Here is a 25,446-nt window from a genome sequence, read left to right as displayed (position 1 = left end):
AACTTAACAACTGCAGTGGTTCACTTAATGACTGTGGCAAGAAAGGTCATAAAATGGGGCAAAAATTCACTTAACAAGTGTCTCGCTTAGCAACGGAAATTTTGGGCTCAGTTGTGGCTGTATGTCAAGGACTACCTGTCTGAGCCAGAATTCTGCTTTTGGAGACAGGGGATAGGATTAAAATTTAAATGGTGGCAAACACCGTTCTGTCGGATGACTCAAAACAAGTTCATCGCAGTGGCAGTAAATCTAATGACATTTCCAGGACAAAGCATAACTAAGTTAGGCCCTATTAAACTTTGTGGCTTAAATCTAAGCAGGACTGGAAAGGCTAGCACAGAATAGCATTTAATGCTACCAGTAAAAGAATACTATGGACCTTGTTTTACTTTCCTTCCTTAACCAAAAGAAAAAGGGATGAAAGTGAAGAATATGAAAGCAGAGAGATGGCTGTATTGGTGGATTCCTTGTCTGACAGGATCAATCATACAAAAGACAAATTTGTCTAGAGGCCCCCTAATATCTAGCTGAAATGCTTTAACAACAGCCCCTTTAAAGCAGGGCTTCCCAACCTTGGCAACTTGAAGATATGTGGACTTCAACTCCCAGAATTCCCCAGCTAGCAAGGACAAGTTGGGCAGAAAAACTACAGGTGAAGAAGACCTGACCCTTCTTCTTGGGTGAAGTCACCATAGATCCATGGAACTTCAGGCTTAATGGATACACGTGTCCAGATACAGCTACCCTATGGTCTCAAGGGAGCAGTCTTCCAACTTGAACCCATGGCTCTGCTTCTTCTTGGATTCTACCCAAGGGCTGTAGACTGTTGTATGAAGGAACATCCTTATGCAAAGATGGTCAAATCTTTGGACAAATGCCCCTCTGCCACTCCAGTTCAAGGCAAGGAGAGCCAAGACTCCCTTGCTAGGAACACAGATTGTCCTAAGCTATGTCCATATCTAAAGAATGATATACACATCATCTTTATATATGGAACTACATAAACAGAAGAACACTATTTTTGTCTTCCAGCTACCTTTCTTAAAACAATTACAATGGAGGATCAAGCAAGCCCTGAAATGAAATTCCCCCAAGTAAACAAAACAGAGAATCCAAGATGTATCTTTCAGGTCTCCAAGAGAGCAGCTCAGTCGTTTTGATAAGATCCCTTAACTCTATCCAGAAACAAGGAATTATTCTTCCTTTTGAGATACATTTAATATGCAAAAGAAATCAAACAAAGAATTCACAACCCAATGGAACTGAAAGAAAAAAAAACCCTTAATATCAGGGACAGATTTTAGGGAGACAGGAGAAAAAGGTTGAACTTGCTAGTTGAAAAGAAAACTTTTCAGAAGAGAATTCAGAATTCACCCGTTCAGCTCTTGTCCTTCTGTCTCCGTGAGTAGAGACTAATCTACTTCTGAGAATTTGGCAGCTTCACAACTCGCTCCGGATGGAGTTTCCAGTGAATTTAAACTCCTTGTCAGCAAAATAACTAAGTATGGCTACAGAATCAACGGTACTTTGGGGGAAAGGAGAGAGGAAGTGGTCCAACGCAATCTATTAAAATGTTATCACAATCATCTATGCATAATCCACTAATGTATTACCCGGGGGGGGGGGAAAATCACAGCCGGGACATAAATGAGGGAACAATGAAAATGTTCAGTAGGAAAGAAAGAGGCAAAGGAAATTCAAATTCAACTTGAAAGCCAAGAGTTTGATCAGGATTGACTTTAGTTTACCGACAGAGAGATCTTCTGATATCACAGAAGAGGTTAAGTTCTCCTTTCCAAAGATCTCGGCTCAGGCGGGGATCAGAAAACCCTGCTGGTGACAGATGGGTAACCGAGACAAGTTTACACCACAGCTCCCTCGGTGGTTGGAGCACCTGGGAGGAGCCCTCCATTTGGGACCATCTCTGAACCCAACATCTTGTCTTTCCCCGAATCCACTCGTTTCTTCTTGAGCTGACTCTGATGGATGAAGGGAACAAACGCGAGAATGAGGCCTCCAATTATTGGAGGAACACCAGCAAAGTAGAAGGCAAGCTGGTAATTCCCAAAATAGTCATGAAGGAGTCCTGAAAAAGAAGAAAAGCAGGTAACATATAATGAAACTTTAACGTAACACACATGTACACAGAGGGCTTAATTCCAGTGTTCTACAGAAGGTTGATATCACTTCTTTCTTATTTGCAATAAAAGCGACTTATCTAGCTGGGCTGTAACCTTCAAGCTTCTACAGTTAGCTATTTGATGACAGGCCAGGTTTCAGATGGTGACAATTTGCCATCAACTCCTTGACTCTGAACCGTTTGAAAAATACTGCCCACATTTTAATTGGAGGCATCCTGAACTAAATGATTTTTTTTAAAAATTCTTCATAGCATTGAGCAGTTCTGAGCCTTGAATTCAGTGTAAAGTCTTTCAATTTTGCTTTTAATGGGCTTTAATAAAAATATCACTAAATGTTACTTATTCCAAATTCAGATGACCGGTTGGGGAGGAAGCAGTCTGGTTTTAAAGAATACAAATTATTCCCAGAAAAAGAGATACAAGATCTGGCCAAGATCTTTCCAGCTGCAGCACTTCTTGTGCAAATCTTTAGATCTTTTTAATCTGGGAAAATGGACTTTATTGAGCAACATTTGGCTATTTTCTAAGCAGTGTAACAATCTGGACCTGTTGATAGTTGCCAAATTAAAAAAAAATTCAAACACTTCAAAATCCAGCCAGCGTTTATACAGTGGCCAACAACATTACTTATTACCACTTATGAACCCCACTACATGTTTTTTTAGAGATTTTTCTTATACAAGTTGAAGCACAAAGAATGTGACAAAGGTTAGGGTTAGTCTGAGAGATGAATCATTAGTTAACAAATACTTCTGTTGGCTAGTGGGCTGGTGCACTCTAACCTCACTTTTAGACGTTTTGCTAACAATTATAAAATACTAGGAATTACATGAGGATCTTTAGGAATTCAAAAGGAATTTACAAACATTATCCAAATCATATATGCATAAACTGAATACTTGGGGCTGCAGACAACCCCAGAATGTTGTGGGTTCTACTCTTTGAGACCTTGACCAGTTGAAATGTTTAATGGAAGAGAAGGAAAGCTTTGATGACCACTAATTTTAACAAATGAAAATGAAATCAAATTAAGTTTTCTTCTGGCCTCTCCTACTATTTTTTTCAAATACAGTTACTTCAAAGTGAGAAGGAGCACCCAAACCGCATTTCCTGCTTCTTCTTGCAATTAAGAGCCTGCGAAATGGGTCCACATATGGAAAAATCCCAGAGAAACTGACATATCTGGAGGATGGGCGATTTAGGAGGAAGTATTTCTGTATACTGGCTCAATTTAGCTATCACACCAAACTGTCACCAGGAAAATTTGCCTAGGATTTGACAAGAGAGCTGGAATAATAATTAGCCATCAAATTAACATCTGAGACTGGTTTGCATAGTGATAAGCCAAATGAAGCATTGACCACTACTGTTGGGCCTTCAGGAGCCATCCTATCCAGGCAAATGGAAACCCCAAATAGATAAGCCATTCTGTATACTTATGGTTTATTCACCCAATACATATTTGTCCATGTAACATTTAGGACAGTGTTATAATGAGTTGGTTGAGCTACTGACTGCTGGCCAAGTCAAAGAAGCTACAGATCCTGGATTAAAGGTGAAAGTCAACTATGAGGTCCCTTGTCTACCAACTGTTCATACCTTGCTTGGATAAGGACTTTTTAGACATATTGGAAACATCTTCCTGCCAAAATCATCAAGGTAGAGAATTCTCTCACCTGCAATTGGTGGGCCAGCTGACATGGGAATGGCCATGAGTCCCAGGAGATAGCCAATGGCTTGAGAAGCCTCCATAGGCCCAACCAGCTCAAAGGCAATGGGGGCCATAATGGTGATGAAGAGTCCATCACAAAGTCCAAGGAAGAGGCAGACGATGATCACCCCCCAAAACGCTTGGCACTGTAGCAACATCATGCACATGACACCCAAGGTGATGAAGGATGCAACCTGAAGAGTCAAAACAAGGAAGCTGTTCAGACAACCAGGACAAATGTGGAATTCCCTGAACAAGGAGTGAGAGGATTAGTGAGTAGCACACTTTATAGGTAATGGATGAAGTGACTTCTCTCTTTCTCTCCCTCCCTCCCTCCCTCCCTCCCTCATGAAATTACTCAAACTCACAAGGTTTCTGACATCTCATCCCTGAGATCTCATGTGAAAATGCAACACTTCATCATTCTTGCCTGGAAATACATGTGATTTTGGTATTCTCACCAAGCCATCTCACCACATTTTGGCATCTTCACCTGGAATCACTGAAATTTCACCAAGTTTCCTCCATATTCATTTTTAAACTGAATGACATTCTACAAATGCTACTTCAGGTTGTTGCATCTTTAGATAGATAGATAGATAGATAGATAGATAGATAGATAGATAGATAGATAGATAGATAGATAGATAGATAGATAGATAGATAGATAGATAGATAGATAGATAGATAGATAGATAGATAGATAGATGGATGGATGGATGGATGGATGGATGGATGGATGGATGGATGGATGGATGGATGGATGGATGGATGGATAGATAGATGGATAGATGGATAGATAGATAGATAGATAGATAGATAGATAGATAGATAGATAGATAGATAGATGATAGATAGATAGATAGATAGATAGATAGATAGATAGATAGATAGATAGATAGATAGATAAAATGCCTTCCCAATCTCTGGTTAAGAAGGATGAAAACCTTAGGCGATATTCACAGACTATGTTTAGAGAGCATGGTCCACTTTCCAGCTTTCTAATCTGGGAGGGCAGGATACCCCAAATCTTTTCATGGATGCTCAGTTCTAGATGAAGGTTGGCTTCACCATTAGGCAGGACAATCAATAGGTTGAAAGCTTACTTTGAGTCTAGAAGTGTCTGGCAATGCCAGGATAATTAATCTTCTTTGTAAGAATATAACTATTGTCTTCCACTTTGATTCCGTTAGGTCTTCCATTCCTAAACCCCTGAACATTTCTCCTCCTTCCCAAGTCTCACAGGTCACCCAGGCATATCTCACAGGTCACCCAATTTTTTTCCATTTTCTCTTCTGTTTTCCCCAAAGGTCACTCCTTGGTAGCAAATTAAGGAGGACATTTAAGACTTCACAACTGGAGTACTTTAGTTTGTCTCAGGCCCCCAAGGCATTCAAAGACAATGTGCTCTAGATATCTGAGATGCACAGATAAGGCTAAGTTTCAGAGAATGTGAAGAAAACAACCAAGAGGAGAAAGCTGGAAGGTGATAGCAACTCTTCTGCCATTCCCTCACTCTTAGCAAAGTGCTTGTGTGCAAACACCATTATAGGGATTCATAAAGAGCTGTTTCCATCTATTAAATATATTTTTCTCTATTTAAATCATCTCAAATTTCTGCCATGTTTCCAAGTTTGCAATATATTCTCCTTGGCACTGAATGGAAGGTCAGCTCTAGGCCAAGGCTGGAGTTTGGGAAGGCTAATTTTTCCCTTCAGACTTTCATAATGTTCACAAACCATTTATTTCTACTGATTTTTTTTTAACAAGTTACATAAAATAAGCTGCTTCTTCCAGCCAACAGGAAAGACTCCCATTATGGAACAGAACATCCCAAGGTCAGACCTGACTTAGGGAGTTGAGGCCAAGCAATTCAACTATCTGAACCCCAAATGGCTTGGAATAAGGTCACTTCTGCTGGGCCTGTAGAAATATTGGGGTATCAAATGTCAATGTGCGCCCCTAGGTCGGCTGAAGAGACTGCTTTTTCCTTCCATTTAATCATGTCTGATTCTTGGAGACTGCCTGGTCAAGCTCTTGCAGCCTTCTTGTCAAGGTTTTTCAAAAATGGTTCACCTTTGTCTCCTTCTGAGGGCTGAGAGAAGGCCTGGCCTAAGACCACCTGTCTGGTTTTGTGCCCAGGGCTGGACTAGAAACTCACAGACTCCTGGTATGTGGACTGGCACCTTAATCACCACACCAAACTGGCTCTTGTACAGTACTGCATGCTCAGCTTAATTAAGTTTCTTTGCTAATATATTTGGTTATTTATGGTACAATGGACACTATAAATTGGAACTTGTGTGAACAAGCTAATTTGAAGAAGTTCTCTGTATTGTTTCTATGTACCCACATCAAAAACTATGCAGTATTCCTGAGCATTAAAAAGATCTTCTGGTCACCATGCCTGGTCTCTTCTTCACAGTTGCTTTTGTGAAATATCTTCCTTTTCTCTGAGTTCAAGAAGACGTAGATGGAGGGAACATCTCTCTAATTTCACCTCTGCAAGAATCCCATGAGGTGGGTTGAGCAGACAATCACCCAATAAGGTCTGAAGTGACTGTAGGCTAGGCCCAGCATCTTAATCACTCCACCACATTGCCTTCGGAATGAATAAATGAGCCATCTCTTTCGCATGAAGACTAGCCTATTGGACCATCCAATCGTCAATCTTCTCTCGCCTTCTGTGCCAGTGAGAAAACAGGCTACCAAATAATATTACCACAATATTGGGTAACCTGGCAGATCCAAGTAGATTGTGTATGCTTATGCATCTATTTTGTTATTTATTTACTGTATTTATTTGTAACATGTTTTGGGCGCTCATCTTACCACTCTGCATGAACATGTGTGAATATGACAAACATATAGTTTTGGCCTTACTACACATTTATTACAATAATTGGATTTTTAGTTGAAGTCTAGGATTTTTGCAGCGGTCCTTATTCAAACGAAATTGCAAAAAAATTCTAAAAGAATAAAAAAAAACTGGATTTAGGAGAGGGAGAGAAGAACAAGAAAGTGAAGGCAATCCAAGGCATATCTTTGGTGTCCTGGAGGCTGGCCATTTTAGCAAAATGATAATGTTAATATTCTCTTCTGGCACATTAATATTTCCAAAAGAGTATTTATTTTGTTTCTGTTTCCTTGAGTTCAGAGGCCCATGAGGAAAAAAAGAGAATACTTCATTTCCCAGCAGACAATGGGCTCTGCTCTGAATTGTTGGAGTAATCAAAAGAACTTTCTATAAAGTTCTGACAGTGTTTCCTGACCTTAACCATTTTAAGATGTGTGGACTTCCCAGAATACCCTAACAGGAATAGCTGTGGTATTCTGGGAGTTGAAGTCCACATGACTTAACAGGCTAAGGTTGGGAAACACTGCTCCATAACCTGAACACTATGGTGATTATGCACAGTTGTTTGCTCAAACTTTAAAAGGAAGCATGTGTTAAGTCTCCACAGAAATCAGGGCATAAGAGAGAGGATAAAATACAAATGCAATTAGAAGCCACTTCTTTATATCTTACACTTTCTTTTTTTCTTTTTCTGTATTTTTTCTTTTATTTCTTTACTACTTATTCACTACTTTTTTTACTTTTCCTTCTCTTTTAAATATCGTTTTTATCTTGCAAAATTGTCTTTAATAAAAATAAATAAATCAGGACATGAGCAAATGTAATCTGTGTCTTATATGATCTTAAATAAAGCAAATTTTTGCCTTGCAGAAGGATTCCAGAGCAGAGTTTACTTAGGTTTTCTGCCTTTAAAAAAAAATTATTGGAAGAACTGAGAAGAACACAAACTGCTAATTATTTGGGTCAAATAAATGGACATACCCATAACTATGGCTCTGTATTTCATCAGAAAACTTATTGGCTACACAATTTCCAGATGTCAAGACTAAAATATACAGGAGAAAGCAATAGCAATACCAATAGTACTTAGACTTATATACCACTTCATAGTGCTTTATAGACCTCTCTGAACAGTTTACAAATGTTGCCCCCAACAATCTGGGTCTTCATTTTACTGACCTCAGAAGGATGGAAGGCAGAGTCAACCCTTGAGCTGGTCAGGATCGAACTCCTGGCAGTGGGCAGAGTTAGCCTGCAAATACTGCATTCTAACCACTGCATCACTACAGCTTCTGAAAGCAATACTGTATACCAGTGTTTTTCAAACTTGGCAACTTTAAGATATCTGCACTTCAACTCCCAGAATTCCCCAGCCAGTGTCATCTGCAGATTTTGTTTGGTCAACTGCAATGAAGCAGTTGGATTGAGGTCTTGCAGAGATGCTCCATTTATGTTCCTGTGGGCCTCGAAGCATCTTTGGAGCATGGAATGCCAAGGATGGCACAACCCAAAGGCAGAACTTAAACAATGCCATATGGGCAAAGTTCTGCTCCATGAAGAATGGAATCTTCTTAAACAGAATAACAGACTTGGAAGGATCTTGGAGGTCTTGTAGTCCAACCCCCTGCTCAAGCAGGAGATCCTATCCCATTTCCAACAAATGGCTGTCCAATCTCTTCTTAAAAGCCTCCAGTGATGGAGCACTCACAACTTCTGGGGGGGCAAGGTGTTTCACTGATTAATTGTTCTAACTGGCAGGAAAATTCTCCTTAGTTCTAGGTTGGTTCTCTCCTTGTTTATTTTCCATCCATTGCTTCTTGTTCTGCCTTCCGGTGCTCTGGAGAATAGGTTGACCCTCTCTTTGTTCTGGCAGCCCCTCAGACATTGGAAGACTGTCATGTCACCCCTACTCCTTGTTTTCATTAGACTAAACACACTAAACACACCTAATTTTCTTCACGTTTTCCCTCCAGCCGCCTCATCTTAAGTCATTTCCCTCCAAGAACACGTGTGGACGGTGGAGAATGTCTCACACACCGACAACACATTCTGGAGGAAGTGCAAAGTAATCAATAAACGTGAATTTGAAATAAGCACTCATCTCCTACCTGCAAATAAATCTTCTTCAATCCGGGGATGAGATCACCAATGGGTCCGGAGGCCAGGCGCCCGACTCCCGACATGGCTCCTATGCAGACAAGCACAATCCAGGATTTTTCCTTTTCTTGGAATTCCACTTCTACGAACTTCACCTGGAAAGCGGAAAAGAGGCATTGGTCTCGTGTTTCTTCCAGCTGGCCCCAGGGTTGCCGATCCCAAATTGGGAGACGCAGTGCGCGTCTTGGTAAAAAGAGACGTCTGCCCACTGCTCCGGTTTGGTGTCATCCCACAAAAAGCAGGAAATGCATAAAAAGGGGACCGTAACCCATGATTTGGGGTCTCCCCTTTGTATATTTTTGGAGGGCTAGGGAGTGGGAAATTTAGGCCTGCATTGTACTCCTTAAAGCAGTGGTGGCGAACCTATGGCACACGTGCCAGAGGCGGCACTCAGAGCCCTCTCTGTGGACACGCGCGCCATGCCCTGGAGATGGCAACCATCCCTCTTCAACCAGCCGCCTACTAACTCGCAGAGGTCCCACATGGCTGGATGCATCCCAACATGGCTGGTTTCCCTCCCATCCGTCCCATCCCTCCTGGCCTCGCATGCTCTCCTTTTCTCGGGCATGACCCACTGCATCGCCTCCTCAGCTGTCGGCCAGCCGGCCAGCTCAGAAGTGGCTTCTCTGAACTGCTGGCAGCGGGCTGTGGAGCCCCAGAGAGCGCCAGTTGAGGGGCTGGCAGTCTGTGGCTGCTGACGGACACTGTCGGCCCCCATGCGCTCGCTGGCCTCTGTGTGCGGGGGCCAATGGTGTCAGGCAGCAGCCGCCCCGGCCCCTACCTCACCTTGCCCTACGACAATGGCACCCCCACGCTGCCTCACCTCGCCTTGCCTCACCTCACCCTGCAGGACGAGCCTCCTGCCCACCACCCCACCTGCCAGAGACCCCCTGGATCTCCCCCAACCCTGCCCAGCCCCCACAGGCGTCCCTCCCCACGAGCAACATCGAGGTGACCATGCCCACCTTGGCCACACCCACCCAGTCTGCCATGACCACCACAGCCACCCAATGGGACATGCCCACCTGGCACCCGGTGATAAATAAGAGGGTTTTGGGTTGCAGTTTGGGCACTCAAGACTGTAAGAGGTTCGCCATCACTGCCTTAAAGGCTTCCAAAGCTGGCTGAGATTTTTATGGGGGTAGTTGAGGAGGTAATGGATAAAATGGGGTTTTTTTCTGCTTCTGGAAAGTCTAAGAGTGTTTCTCAACCTTGGCAACTGTAAGACATGTGGACTTCAACTCCCAGAATTCCCCAGCCAGCAAGGGGAATGGTTGGTGTCGTTTGGTAGAGCTCAAGAATAGAGTGGGGGTTTTTTTGAGGGGGGGGGAGCCCCAATCCTCTGAACGTTCTGGAATATCCTTCTTCCAAACATGAAATTGCCTGTGCCTCTGCTGGCCTTTTGTAAGACTTGAAGACTGGCTTTGGATGTATAGATAAGCCTATATCAGAGCGGTGTTAATAGTTGTGTTGTTTCCCCCCCCCTCAGATGCTCTAAATGTTATTTCTGATTTTGTTATGTTGTTTTTATCTCACTTTGAAGCATTGCATTGAAGATGGGTAGCCACATAAACTGAGTGAGTGCAAGTAATCCTCGACTTACGACCACAATTGAGCCCAAATTTTTTGTTGCTAAGCGAGTGAGACATTGGTTGAGTCTTATCCCATTTTACGACTTTTCTTGCCACAGTGATTCAGTGAATCACTGCAGTTGTTAAATGAGTGACACAGTTGTTAAGTTGACCGTGAGGATGCTGTGAGGGCCGCAAATGCAAGGACTAGTTATAAGTCACTTTTTTCAGTGCCGTTGTAACTTCGAACGGTCACTAAATGAACTGTTGTAAGTTGAGGACTACCTGTAAACATTGGAAGACAACTTCAGACAAGTCTTAGGCCTCTCACTTAGATCAGGGGTCTCCAACCATGGCAACTTTAAGACTTGTGGACTTCAACTCCCAGAATTCCTCAGCCAGACAAGCTGGCTGAGGAATTCTGGGAGTTGAAGTCCACAAGTCTTAAAGTTGCCAGGTTTGGGACCTCTGACTTAGATGATTTGAAATGGCTGCCTCTCATTCTGTAAGGGCAGAGAGGGCTGCAGTCAGGAAGGATCGCTTTCATAACTGACATTTCAGGATGACCACCTTGGACCTCCTAAGGCTAAGCAGAAGGAGGTCTGCTTAGGCCTGGCTTCAGCAGAAGGGACCTCTTGCTCCCCCAGGGAGACCACACCTGTGGTGCTGCTTTATGAAAGGCCAGCCCCATCACTTTGGAAGCCTCCCTCTGGAGAGGGAATGGCCTTGAAGGACAGGAAGAGCCAGCTAAGAAGATAAGGGTCAGATAAGAGACGCCAAGAAACTAACTTGAAACTACTCCAAGTTCATCTGAAGATACAGGCAGTCATGACTTACAACCATTCATTTAGGGACCGTTCCAAGTTACAACGGCACTGAAAAAAAGGATTTGTGACTGGTCCTTGCATTTGCGACCATCACGGCCTCCTCACGGTCATATGATCAAAATTCGGGTGCTCGGCAACTGGCATGTTATTTACCAAGGTTGCAGTGTCCCAGGGTCGTGAGATCACCATTTGCGACCCTCCCAACTGGCTTCCCACAAGGGGAAGCCGGATTCACTTAATAGCCGCACGGTTCACTTAATATCTGCAGTGATGCACTCAACAATCTTGTTAAAAAAAAGTTCGTATAATCGGGCCTAACTCAACTGTTTGCTTAGCAATGGAAATTCTGCTCCAAATTGTGGTTGTAAGTCGAGGGAGGGTGTCAAGCGCTGGGGAAATCAGGAGATTCAGGCAGTTCCAATGAGTGTAAAGCTTCATGGAAAGGTTTAGCTCTCTTACAAGAATCTGACCAACTAACAGTCAAGGGAAATGAGCAGGAGATAAGAAAGACATGCAAGGTGGGCTGGATTTAGAACTTTGTGGGCGTGAAGGGACTCATGATTGATGAGGCGTTTGACTCCTCCCTCCAGCTCAGCCTGGTCATCTCTATGGGGGTGGGGGGAGAAAGCACCCTCAGACTTGCAAAGCTCTGTTACTATACCTTTACAATAAAAGTACAGGAGTCCTTGACTTACGACCACAATTTAGCCCAAAATTGACGTTGCTCAGTGAGAAACTTGTTAAGTGAGTTTTGCCCCATTTTACGACTTTTCTTGCCACAGTTGTTAAGTGAATCACTGCAATTATTAAATTAGTAACAAAGGTGCTAAGTAAATCTGGTTTCTCCTTTAATTTGATTCGTCACAAGGTCGCAAAAGGGGATCTCGTGACCCCAGGACACTGCAACCGTCATAAATAAATATGAGTCAGTCTCCAAGTGTCCAAATGTGAACCGGGTGACCATGGGGATGCTGCAACGGTCGTAAGTGTGAAAAATGGTCAGAGGTCATTTTTTTTCTGGGCTGTTATAACTTCAAACGGTCACTAAGCGAACTGATGTAAGTCGAGGACTACCTGTAGTTTTGACCTACGTGGCACCCCTTTCAGGTGCCCTGCCATTCTGTTGGAGGGGAGGGGGAGGGGGCTCCAGGGGGAGCATTCTCTGCATGCTTTTGCTGTAACTGGGAACGAGGGAGGGGGGAATCATCTGCGGAGATGGGACAGATGCCTCCCGAGTCTGTTCCAAGGTCGCTGCTCCTGAGGATGACCCGTTATCAGGTCTGCGTCTGCACCTCAGCACTCTCAAAACAACCTTGCCGGTGAACTGGTCGGGGGTCGGTTTCGAAATGGGAAGAATAGCTTGGTGCTTTGCGCAGGTCCATCAGAGCCACTAGATTAGGACAAGAAGCAACGGATGGAAACGAATCAAGGAGAGAAGCAACCTAGAACTGCCACCACTGTCTCTCAGTAAAAGTTCTTTTGATTGACCCCATGGTGTCGAGAGTCGTGCTTTCCTAAGAGGACTAGCTAGGGCAGGTCCTTACAATTGGATTCTTAGTCTGCTCTCCCTTTTAGGTCTGACATTGTCTCCTTCCCCTTCCCCCATTTGATGAGGAGCAACCCCCATCTCCCTTCCCCTCCTCCATCTCACCAGATGCAGGTAAGGGACAAAGTATCCCAGGATGGCAGTAGCTATTCCAAAGGCCCACACTCGGTACGTCTTCCTTCTGAAGACCCGCAAGTTGAAATATTTCCGCATCTGTGACATGCATTGCTGCATCCAGCTCCGGCTGTCTAGTTTGACTTCCCTCTCTCGAGGACTCGAGGCGCAGGGCAATATCGGGCGGAAGGTCAGGGACAAGAAGATCTGGACCAGCATGAAGGCGCTCAGCATCTGGAAGGTGCGAGCGAGGCCAAGGCTCTTCCCCACAATTTTCAGGAGGAACGGGAGACCCACGGAGAAGAGGCAGCTGCCGGTCGTCACCAGTCCGTTGGCCAAACCGAGTCGTCGCTTGAAGTAGTGGCCCAGGATGACCAGGGAGGGGTGGAAGGCGAAGGAGCTGCCGCAACCGAAGAGGATTCCGTAGGTGAAGTAGCGGACCTCCAGGGACCTGTGGAAAAGAGAGGACCACAGCAGGGTTTGGTGAGAAATTCCACAGTGTTTCTTTAGGGCTTTACCTTTTGGAATGTTAAAATTGGAGCAACAGAAGACTCTAGAAAGAGTGCAACAACAATGATTCGGGGATTGGAAGTAGGTTTTCCTGCTTGAGCAGGGGGCTGGACTAGAAGACCTCCAAGGTCCCTTCCAGCTCTATTCTATTCTATTCTATTCTATTCTATTCTATTCTATTCTATTCTATTCTACCCTACCCTATCCTATTCTACCTTACCCTACCCTACCCTACCCTACCCTACCCTACTCTATTCTAAAGAAGGGTTGCAAGAACTGGGAATGCCTAGTCTAATGTCTCTGCTTTTCTTATGCCAACTGCCTGCACTCTTAAATCTCATCAAATTTGATGCGACAATGACTACCACCACTGAACAAGTCTGCGGTGCATGGGATTTAAATAGAATCTGAAATTAATACCAAACAACTGCTATGTTTACCCAATCCCTCAACTGCAAACAATTTGAACTGAGTTGTTGGCTCTAAAAATTAACCCAATTAGGGAGAATTGCACAAACATTGCACGATTTTTAAAATAGAAGCACAAGATTATTAATATTTATTTTCATATTATTCCAGGAAATTCTTCAGTTGAGTAATTGGGCTATAATTTAAGTCTGAATTGTTTTAACTGTAGCTGAGGAAAGCTGTGGAAAGTTCAAAGAACAACCAAAGACAAAACTAGAGATATTTCAAAGGGATAAAAATGAACAGTAGAGGAACCCAGTGTTTTGACCAGAGCCGTATACTACATAGGAGAAAATAATGTGAGATATATGTATTCTTCTCCAAAAAATCTTGCTTAACATCCTGATATTTAGAGCACACAGCCAAACCAAGTCAACAAAGACGAATTGTCTTCATTCCAGCTTATAAGAAAACACGAATCTCCTATTCTTTCTTTAAAAATAAAGCATTTCATTAATGGTGTCGATTTGGAATAGCGTTTATTTTAAAAGCTAAAAGATCTGGAGGAAAACATTTTGGACAGGCCAATGACTGCAATGAGCCTGTCCAAATTCAGAAGAGAATAAGTTGGCTTGAGCCAAATTTGCTGCTGGGAGTCCAATTATTTCCCCAGTTTTCAAGTCGGCAAACATCCTTTGCAAGGGATAAAGATTTCCAGCCAGACATAAAAAAAATCTTTCTGTGCCTTCTGTGTGAGCCAGATATAGCCCTCTGGCGCTCCTGCCATCTAAGACAGCCTTAGCTGGGCTACAAAATGCAGATGACCGCTTGTAAGAGAATGTGGACCTGGTGCTGGGAAGGGGAAGGCACGAGGAGACTGCGGGGTGTGTGTGGGGGGGTGGACTCAGATGGGGCACAGAGAAACTACGCAGGATTCTGTTATTCTACCCTGCAATGAGAGGAGCCTTCCAGGAATCCTGGCTGTTGCCTATTTCTTGATCTGGCTGACCTCGAAGGGCTGATTCCAGGAAAGGGCAGCCAAGGGAACCTCCGGGGGATTTCTGTAGGCCAGCCTTGGTCGCCTGATCCCCAGCCAGAGCAGGCCCGCTGGAGGCCAGAGGGGGCACCTGGCCTTTTAGTGGTATGGCAGGAGCGAGGAAGGAAGATTGTGTGGAGGGAGGAGGATGCACCTTGAATGGCAGGGCAGGGCCACTGAGAAATAAATAAATGAAGAAATAAAGAGAGGGAGTGAGGGAGGGAGTGAGTGAGGGAGGGAAGGAAGGAAGGAAGGAAGTCTGAGGAGCATTCTCAGAGGGAAGGAAGGAAGGAAGGAAGGAAGGAAGGAAGGAAGGAAGGAAGGAAGGAAGGAAGGAAGGAAATGGGAAGAGCAGGGAAGATAGGAAGGAAGAATTGATATGGGAAATGGGAAGTACAGGGAAGGAAGGAAGGAAGGAAGGAAGGAAGGAAGGAAGGAAGGAAGGAAGGGCAAACAAATAGGAAGGAGGGAAGACGGGGAGCCATAGTTTTGAAGCTGAGGTGGTCCTGGTGCAAAGAATGTTCCCTTCCAGAAATTTCAGGCGTTGTTGTTGTTATTCAGTCAGGACGTTGCACTGACATTTTATAGAGCTCGTCTGCTTATCCACAGTGATGTCCATCACAAGCACCAAGCCTGGAAGACGTCTAAGGTTTGTGGGCCTCTGCCTGAAGGACCCTTGGGGGGGGGGGAATGGGGCTTGCTTTGGTTGGAGGGCAAAGGGTTCAGAGATCGGAAGAGCCCTTCGGGCCAGATCTTTGCTGGTGAGCCTTTGGGCCCTTCCACCCTCCCTCTCAGAACCTTACTTGGTGAAGGAACTGGAGAGGAGGCCAATGAAAGCTATGGCAGCTCCTGAGGCAGCGGTGGTCCGGCATCCGATCCGGTCGGTGAAGATGCTGACGATAGGAGAGCAAAAGAAAACCATCCCCATGCCGATGGATCCAACCAAGGCTGCAGGAGGAGACAAGAAAGGAAAGGGGTGTCATCAGTGATGGCCAGGAAGTGGGGGAGAATCCCAGGATGGCTGGTGGCTTGGAGAAGAAAAGCCCATCGGATCTGGGACTTGGGAGCAGAAGGAACAGGTGCCTGTTAGGGTCCCCTCCTTGGAAGCTGGCCCTGCGAGGTAGTCTAGATTGAGAAAGTGGCCCCAAGGCCCTCCTAGGCCTTTTCCGTGGCTGGGGGTGGACTCAAACCTGAGTCCTGCTTGCCAATCCAACACCTGCACTGCGATGCCACTTCAAGAGTCCGAGTCCTTGTTATTTATTTATTTACTTATTTATTTGAACCATCATTTCCTCCTGAAAAAAAAGGCTTCTCAGCTTTGGCTTTAATAAGAAGCAGCCACTGGCTGTAAATCTGGATTGCTTTATTGCAATTCCGGGATTTCCTCACTGCAAGGTGAATTCCCTCGTTGGTAGATTCAACTTGGCCCAGATCTCCACAGATCTTCAGTTCACGCCCACGCAGTGTTGGATCAAAAGAGACAAGCCTTGCCTGATGCTGTGCTTTCCCCTTTCTTTCCATATTCATGAGGAACCCTGAAAAGTCCTTCATTTCTCTGCACAGACAGCCAAGGCACTTCACATTTATTTGCAGCCCCTTCCTCGACTGGCGGGGGAGGGGAATCTCACTCCCAGTGCCCTTGACGCCCAGATTTGCTAAAATTTTCATTGCACGTTTATATATGCAAGCATAACTATGATGTGCGTGATGTGCAATTAGTTCACAGGGTGAAATAAGTTGGGGGTTTGTAGTCACCGTGAGTTTGTGATGAGGGGGGGCACAGAGGGAGGCTCAGCCAATTTCACTGTATACATGTTATACTTTGATAATAAAGGGTTTATTATTATTATATGCCGTTTTTCTTTTCTTCTTTCTTTCTTTCTTTCTTTCTTTCTTTTCCTTTCTTTCTTTTCCTTTCTGTCTTGCTTTGCACTCTCTCCTTCCTTCCTTCCTTCCTTCCTTCCTTCCTTCCTTCCTTCCTTCCCTGTCAATTTAAAAAGTGCCAACTCCCCTTCATGTATTGATTTCATGTTTTCCCTTTCGGATGGGCCCCCAATTAAGCGTTGGGTTTACTGATTTTTCACTGTAACCTTATGGATGGACAGGGAGGATGTTATTCTTTGAAAAAATACATTTTCTTCCAGAATTAAACACTTTTTGGGGGGGGGTTCTTATTCAGGTCCTGACCAGCTGCAAACTGATCTAGCTAGCTTTAACAGGGTTTTTGAACACTGATTTTAAGTACAGAGGAAGACAGTAAACCAGCTTAGTTGTCAAAAAAAAAAAAAAAAAGTACAGGTACTTCTCAATTTACAACCATTTGTTTAGTGACCATTCAAAGTAACAGCACTGAAAGAAGAGATTCACCTGATCAAAATTTGAGCATGTATTTACAGATGTTGCAGATTCCCAGGGTCACCTGATCACCATTTGTGACTTTCCCAGCCAGATTCCTTGACAATGGTGCGATCCACTTAACAGCTGCAGCGATTCGCTTACCAACGGAGGTCGTAAAACCGGGTGCCACTCACTTAATAACTGCCTTACCTAGCCACAGAAACTGTGGTCTTAATTGTGGTCGCATGGGTCCAGGACAACCTGTATGGGTCCAGCCATCAATGCATCCCAAAGTCTCGTGCACAAATGATTAGGTAAAGGCCTGTGAGAGATATTCACACCACACACTAAATCAGGTAAGTGGTAATCTGAGTTAAAATGTCTGTAGTTGAATGGATTATGTGAACCGGCTAGACCCACTTTTGGATAGTTTATGACTCAGGATATTGTGCAGATTCCCCAAAATGGATGAACTCAAAGGTTTATGCCAGGGGTCTTCAAACTTGTCCCTTTTATGACTTGTGGACTTCGACTCCCAGAATTCCTCAGCCAGGCACGCGTGCCTGGCTGAGGAATTCTGGGAGTCGAAGTCCACAAGTCATAAAAGGGACAAGTTTGAAGACCCCTGGTTTATGCAAACACCATCCTAGGAAGAACCAAGTGGTTTGCCAGCAATGCTTCCACTGAACGAGACAACCAAACTTCTGATTTTTAAAAAAACTTTATTGGTTTGTTTTTCCCCGAAAGAGAAAAGGGAAAGGAAAGTTCTGGTTTATGCTTATCCTTCCCCACTGCCCCCCTCAATCCACTGGGGCCTTTGGTTTACCGCTCCTGAAGTCTCGACAAAAATATCCCCTTGAAATAACCACTCGTGACAGGACTGCGAGGGAACTTCAAGTGTGATTGTGAGAAAGTGTCTGCTCCAGGGATTTGCCACTTCCCTCCCCCCCCCCAGTACAGAAAGGGGGCACAATAGCTCAACAGCCAGCCTGCCGCACATCCTCAGCCCTGCCTGGAAATGGCATCAGCCTTTCCCCTTGGGTGGCTTCAACTAAACAAAGCAACACACCAACATAGGAAGGCACACCTTTCTCGCTTTCTTGTGCGACCTACAACCACAAAATGGTCACTAAATGAGCTGTTGTATGACCATAATTGAGCCCAATGTTTCTGTTGTTAAGTGAGACGTTTGTTAAGTGAATTTTGCCCCCTTTTAATAACCTTTCTTGCCAGAGTTGTTAAGTGAATCACTGCAGTGGATAAGTTAGTGACACGGTTGTGAAGTGAATCTGGCTTGCTTGTCAAAAGGTCGCAAAAGGGGATCACGTGACCCCGGAACACTGCAACTGTCCTAAGTACATGCCAGTTGCCAAGCGTCCACATTTTGATCATGTGACCACGAGGATGCTGTAAGTGTGAAAAACGTTGATGTCACTTTTTTCAGTGCAGTTGCAACTTCAAACAGTCACTAAATGAAATGTTGTAAGTCAAGGACTACCTGTAATCAAACAATCTTCCTCTGATGGACTAAGAAATCTCGACTCGAAAGAGCAAACGCTGAGCTATCTATCTTGGAAAGTTATTATGGAGTGCCTCCTGAAATGGTCCTGATCTTAGGAGCCAGAAGGAAAAACAACAATAATAAACTGTTTCTGCTGAGGCACATAATCAGGAGTAGAAATCTGATTGTACAGTTATAGCCATCTTGATTTATTTTTTATCCCCTCCATGGACTCCCCTGCATATGATATCACCCTGCTTACTTTATGGCAATGTCATTATGGGCTTGCAGAAAAGGGACATACCAATTGTCCACCCGGGATGTCTGCAGAATATGGAGAAACAAATCAAGAGGATGGACACAATGGTGAGATCAAAGCAATACACATAAAGGAGGACAGAGCTTCAATGACACTTTTGTGGGTGCCATCTTGACCACACCCTACATTCTGCTGTGTCTCATTGCAGGTTGACTTGCTACACACTACAAGAAGGCAGTTCTAGTTTCAGAGGCCAACAATTCATTGCCACAATTGTAACACAGCTCATCTCTAACGTATGAACTGGAAACTTGATTATTCTTTAGAATTATGACTTTAAAATTCTTGCTCTGCGATGAGTCAACTTGAGTCCAAAGAAGTTCTTGCAAAATTACACCCCATATCTCATTCTTGAGGGTGTTATAACAGATGAACGTGAAGGATTAATGTGAAGGATATGAAAGACTATTGCAGGATTTCCCAACTTTGGTAACTTTTAGACACGCGAACTTCAACTCTGGCTGGGGAATTCTGAGAGTTGAAAACCAGGGCTGAAATCAGCAAGAATGCTTCCAAACTCTACAAATGTCCCAGCTTCTTGTGCCTCAGATGAGTTGGCTAGTGAGTTCAGATGTCCAGTCAATGCAGCATCTGCCCCAAAGACCTCTTTTCAATTATGGGGAGAGCATCGTTCAAGTGGGAAACGAAGACACTCTTCCAAATGTGCTGTGTCCATCCACAGCCCTCTTCTTTGGAAGACTAGCAAGAAATACTTGGATACGTTTAGAGTCCGAGCAAAGAAAACACAGCGAGCTAAAAGTTGAAAACGAGTCAGCTTCCTCCAACTCACATCATTAGATGCATCATTACGCTTGTGGCCGAGAGTGCCAGTACTTGTAGCCAAACTTCTTTGGAGGGCAGAAGGTTTGGAGAAGAGGTCCTTTTGAGCAAACCTCGACTTGGGAGGCCTCCTGCCCAAGAACGATTTTGAAGCCGCAGCAGGCAGGTGGAATTTAAGTTACAGGAACCCCTTTTTCATCTCTCTGGAAGGGAAATTAGGCCCCTTGCTTCTCTGCTCCAAATAAGCCAGGTACTGTATTTGGCTTGGCAAAGTCAACATTTTCTGGGTTTTATTTCCCACATCTCTAAAAGACAAACAGGAGGAAATTCAACTTTCCCTAGAGAGCCAAACTAAGAATGAAGCGGACTTGGATTGTTGCAGTTTCTGGTTTTGTTTAAAAAAAAATTGGCTGTTGGAATTGCCATGTGCAACTGAACAAAATTGCCAAACCCCACCGGGCTGCAGTTAAATGGCCTTTTTTTATAGTTTTACGAAATCCTATCAACTCAATGTTTGTAGTAAATTTCAGAGTCAGATTGTTCTGTCCCAGGCACTCTTTGCTTTTGCTTTTCCATTTATTACTGGGGCAGCCAAACAGCCACGATTCCTCTGCACCATACACACTCACATGTTTTGTGTAAATTTCCAACCCTCAATCTAGACCAGTCTATAGAAGCTCGTGATGCCCCCTGACTGAACTTATTAATCATGGAGGTGCGTTACTTGCTTGAAACAGACTAATATGTCTTTTCTTGCTTCAGTTGCTACAAACTAACATAGTTTTCTTTGTGTTGGCTGCCACAGACAACCAAATGGTTTCTTTTGCTTTGGTTGCAACCTACTAACATGATTTCTCTTGGTTTGCTTGTCAAAGACTATCATAGTTTTTTTTTGGTTGCAACAGACTAAAATGGTTTCTGTTGCTTTCGCTGCAAGAGACTAACAAGGTATTTCTGGCTTTGGTTGCGATGGACTAACATGGTTTCCTGGACATCAGCTGGGCAGTTCCCTTGAGCATATATACCCAGATCAATCACATATTATGTTGTACAGACCTTCCTTCCACTATTTGAAAACAGACACTGTCAAATAAAAAAGATGTTGAGACTCTGGAAAGAATGCAGAGAAGAGCAACAAGGATGATTAGGGGGCTGGAGGCTAAAACATATGAAGAACGGCCAGAGGAACTGGCCATGGCTAGTCTAATGAAGGACCAGGGGAGACAGGATAGCAATGTTCCAATATTTGAGGGGCTGCCACAAAGAAGAGGGGGTTAACTTATTCTCCAAAGCACCAGAAGATAAGACAAGAAACAATGGCTGGAAACTAATCAAGGAGAGAAGCAACCTAGAACTAAGGAGAAATTTCCTAACAGTGAGAACAATTAACCGGTGGAATGCCTTCCCTTCAGAAGTTGTGGGTGCCCCATCACTGGAGGCTTTTAGGAAGAGACTGGACAGCCATTTGTCTGAAATGGTATAGACTCTGCTGCTCAAGCAGGGATTTGGACTAGAAGACCTCAAAGGTCCCTTCCAACTATGTTATTCTGTTAAACGGTGGGAAATGGTGCACAATCTATGGGCATCTTCAAGGAGATGGTTGTCAAAAAAGTTGAGATGGCAGTCCCATCTGTCCCATCTAAGCCTTGCCCCCCTGTCACATGCTTGATGTCCATCAACAGGGGCAAGGCTCCAGTTGCGTGGATGGTCACCATTTTGAGGCAGCAAAGAAATAAAATGGGAGCTGCAGACCTACAATAAACACCAAAGGGAAAGAACACGATTTCCTTGGCAGACCTTGGCGTGCTTTTCCCTGGACACACAAGTGTTGTGCAAGCAGGATTGGAAGAAATCATCCCTCTCCTATTGCTGGCTTGGAAAACTTCAAACCCGGGGGTTCTCCTGTTGTGACATCCTTCCCTTACGGAAAAGGATGCTGTCTTCCTCCCACAGGGAAGTGTGGGAGAGTTGCTTGTTCACTGACATCACTCTCCTGTGGCTGAAGCTTTCTGGACCAGGTGGAGACCAACGTGGCTGAAGTCCCAAATCCTGGAAATGTCAAATCCTGGAAATGTCAACACGACAACGGCTGTGAACATTCATCTGTCAAGAAGATACCAGGGCTGTAGTGTTGACATTTCCAATGATTTCTCTCTCTCTCCCCCTGCGATCAACTGGATGCTGGCTTGTTCCCAGCTGTATCTGCAGGAGGGCCAGAAAAGTTAAAATAGTGGCTGCATCTGTGGGACTGAAACTCACCCTTTGTGGAACCAGAGGTGATTGTGGTGATTGTTTTGACAACCCTTTGCAGATGTCCCTGCAAGCGCCTTGGTGGTGGTTAAGTCCGACTCACAATACATGACAATGTTTCAATTATATGATTGAATGTTATCCTTGTTTGGCCCTAAATGTCTACGTAAAATAGTCTTGCAAATCTGCTTGAATATTCAAACATGCCCAGACTAATTGTGGTCCCTTTGTTCATACAAGGTCCTCGTTTCTGCTCATTTCTCACCAGGTTAGTGAATCAAAAGCAGCAGCTCTGCCAAAGAACCAAACCAACAGGATGGAGAAGATTCCATTTGCGCATCCCGATCTGAAGTAAGATTTTTTTCCCCCTCTAGGTATACATGTGAGTGTCCAGGCACATGAGGGACCAGGACCTCCTCAAACAATTCAACCAGACCTCTTGGGTGATTTGATCATCTGGGTTGATGTCCTCCTGTGTTTTGAGCAAAGGAGAGACTCTTTTCCTTGACCATCTAAAGCCATGAATCTTTATTGATTTTTGTTAAACCAACAAGGCTTTTCTTTTAACAGATCTTGACACACACACACAAAATTAATTTTCAGAGTGTTCAGCTGCTGGTTTAGGAAGAGAAGTCCTTGGTGAGATCAAGGATTATGGCCAATTTATGCTATCCACAGCTATTTCCCATGACACACACACACACACACATTTCCCACTCCCCCATCAACCAAGAGAAGAAGCTCAACAGGAATGTCATCAGAGTCATCAGAGTGGTTGGAAAAGTCAAAAGGTGTCATTGAAGCTCCATTCATTTTTACGGACACCACAGAGCTTGGATTGTTCCATCATGACTTGGTGGACCATACCTTACAGACATCCCTTAAACCAGCGGTTCCCAACCTTTTCTATACCCTGCGCCCCTAGTACGCTTCTGATATATTCTCCCACCCCTTACAAAAGTTTGAGATAACGGTGAATTATGCATATAAACTATAATTTTGAAAACCCACGTTTTCGCACCCCCTGGAATATCATCTCGCACCCCCAGGGGGTGTGAGCACCCCTGGTTGGGAACCCCTGCCTTAAACTGAGGATCAGCCTTCTCCAATCATTGCTTTCTAACTAAAGGTAAAGGTTTTCCCAGTGCTCATCTCCGTTTCTTAGCCGAAGGAGCCAGCGTTGTTCAAAAACAATTCCATGGTCATGTGGCCAGCAACGGAATACGGTTACTATCCCACTGAAGTGGTACCTATTTATTGACTCGCATTGGCATGCTTTCAAATTGCGAGGTGGGCAGGTGCTGAGACAAATAACAGGAGCTCAACCCGTCACGTGGCACTTGGGTCTTTGAGCCCCGGTTGTCAGCTTTCCAGAGGATAAGCTCAGCGTCTTTAATCGCAAAGCCAGTGTGCACCTTCTGCTTTCCAGCTGTTTGGAACCACTTCTCCTATCCATGCAACCTTTCAACCCAGCGGCTGGGCACTGGGTAAGACCGCAGCTGGAATACTGCATCCAGTTTTGTTCACCACCTTACAAAAAAGATGTTGAGATTTTGGGAAAAGTGCAGAGAAGAACAACTAAGACGACAAAAGGCCTAAAACATGAAGAACGGTTACAGGAATTGGGTATGGCTAGTCTAGGAAAAGAAGGACATGATAGCAGGATTCCAGTACTTGAGGGGCTGCCACAAAGAGGAGGGGGGGTCAACCTATTTTCCAAAGCACCTGCAGGCAGGACAAGAAGCAACGGATGGAAACCAATCAAGAAGAGAAGCAACCTGGAACTAAGGAGAAATTTCCTGACAGTGAGAACAATTAATCAGTGGAACGGCTTGCCTCCAGAAGTTGTGGGTGCTCCATCACTGGAGGTTTTAAGGAAAGATTGGACAGCCACCTGTCTGAAATAGTATAGGGTCTCCTGCTTGAGCAGGGGGTTGGACTAGAAGACCTCCATGGTCCCTTCCAGCTCTATTCTGATTGACTTTGGGAGCTGGGATCTTCCCACTTCTGGATGGCCCCAGGCTGGGGAATGTTTAAATATTGAACCCATCAAATGGATTTTCAGAGCGGGCTTGTTGCCTGACTTCTGGCTAGCAAGCGCTGCCATAAATCGTATTGCTCCCTCTTAATTGTAATTGCTCTCTAATGCTTTCAGAAGGTACCGACTGGTGAAGAAATACCACCACAAGGGAAGAAATAGGGAACAGAACATGGGAGGGAATTATTTTTCTTGGCATTATATTAAACGCTTCTTCGCATAACGTGAGCCACTTTTATCGTCTGCAGGCAACAACAAGGAAAGAATGGAACAAAGCATTCGCGGCCCGTTGCAACCTTTGTGGAATTGGCTGCCTGGATGGCTTCGAAGAGACCCAGCCAATAAAAACAAAAACGCAGTTGGACAAAGAAGATGCATTATTTTTGACTTTCGGTTGCTCCGTGCTGGTTTTTTTCAGCCACGAACCTCAAAATACATTGCAAGTGCAGGAGGAATAAATACAGGCAGTTCTCGAATTACAACAGTTCATTTATAATAATAATAATAATAATAATAATAATAATAATAATAATAATAATAATAATAATAATAATAGTAGTAGTAGTAGTAGTAGTAGTAGTAGTAGTAGTAGTAGTAGTAGTAAAGTTGGAAGGGACCTTGGAGGTCATCTAGTCCAACCCCCTGCTCAGGCAGGAAACCCTATACCATTTCAGACAAATGGCTATCTGGTCTCTTCTTAAAAACTTCCAGTGTTGGAGCATTCACCGCTTCTGGAGGCAGGTTGTTCCACTGGTTAATTGTTCTAACTGTCAGGAAGTTTCTCCTTAGTTCTAGGTTGCTTCTCTCCTGGATTAGTTTCCATCTGTTGCTTCTTGTCCTGCCTTCAGGCGCTTTGGAGAATAGCTTGACTCCCTATTCTTTGTGGCAGCCCCTGAGATACTGGAAGGCTGCTGTCATGTCCCCCCTCGTCCTTCTCTTCATTAAACTAGACATACCCAATTCCAGCAGCCTTTCCTTATATGCTTTGGCTTCCAGTCCCTTAATCATCTTTGTTGCTCTTCTCTGTACTCTTTCTAGAGTCTCGACATCTTTTTTACATCGCGGTGACCAAAACTGGATGCAGTATTCCAAGTGTGGCCTTATTAAGGCCTTGTAAAGTGGTATTAATACTTCACGTGATCTTGATTCTGTCCCTCTGTTAAGGCAGCCCAGCACTGTGTTGGCTTTTTTGGCAGCTGCAGCACACGGCTGGCTCATATTGAAGTGATTGTCCACTAGGACTCCGAGGTCCCTCTCACAGTTACTACTATTGAGCAATATACCCCCTATACTATACCTGTACATTTGGTTTTTCTTGCCTAAATGTAGAACCTTACTTTTTT

At 44.2% G+C, this 25,446-nt stretch overlaps 1 protein-coding gene across 1 annotated transcript in view; it reads right to left on the bottom strand.

Moving 5' to 3' along the window:
• Positions 1 to 1,199: 1,199 nt before the first annotated feature.
• Positions 1,200 to 25,446, bottom strand: part of SLC16A2 (solute carrier family 16 member 2) — a gene marked incomplete at its 5' end in the record, with an annotated part of 80,630 nt that continues 56,383 nt past the window's right edge. Inside the window, 5 exons of the mRNA XM_015810770.1 lie at positions 1,200 to 2,086; positions 3,818 to 4,046; positions 8,818 to 8,961; positions 12,916 to 13,375; positions 15,682 to 15,826. Of these exons, the coding sequence (XP_015666256.1) occupies positions 1,863 to 2,086; positions 3,818 to 4,046; positions 8,818 to 8,961; positions 12,916 to 13,375; positions 15,682 to 15,826 (1,202 nt within the window). The remainder of the gene's footprint in view (positions 2,087 to 3,817; positions 4,047 to 8,817; positions 8,962 to 12,915; positions 13,376 to 15,681; positions 15,827 to 25,446) is intronic.

The sequence above is a fragment of the Protobothrops mucrosquamatus genome, unplaced genomic scaffold, assembly GCF_001527695.2.
Source record: "Protobothrops mucrosquamatus isolate PMUCROS unplaced genomic scaffold, P.Mucros_1.0 scaffold19, whole genome shotgun sequence".
Taxonomy (NCBI): Eukaryota; Metazoa; Chordata; class Lepidosauria; order Squamata; family Viperidae; genus Protobothrops; species Protobothrops mucrosquamatus.
Note: the sequence above shows the minus strand (reverse complement) of the source record. Positions and strands in the feature narration are given on the sequence as shown.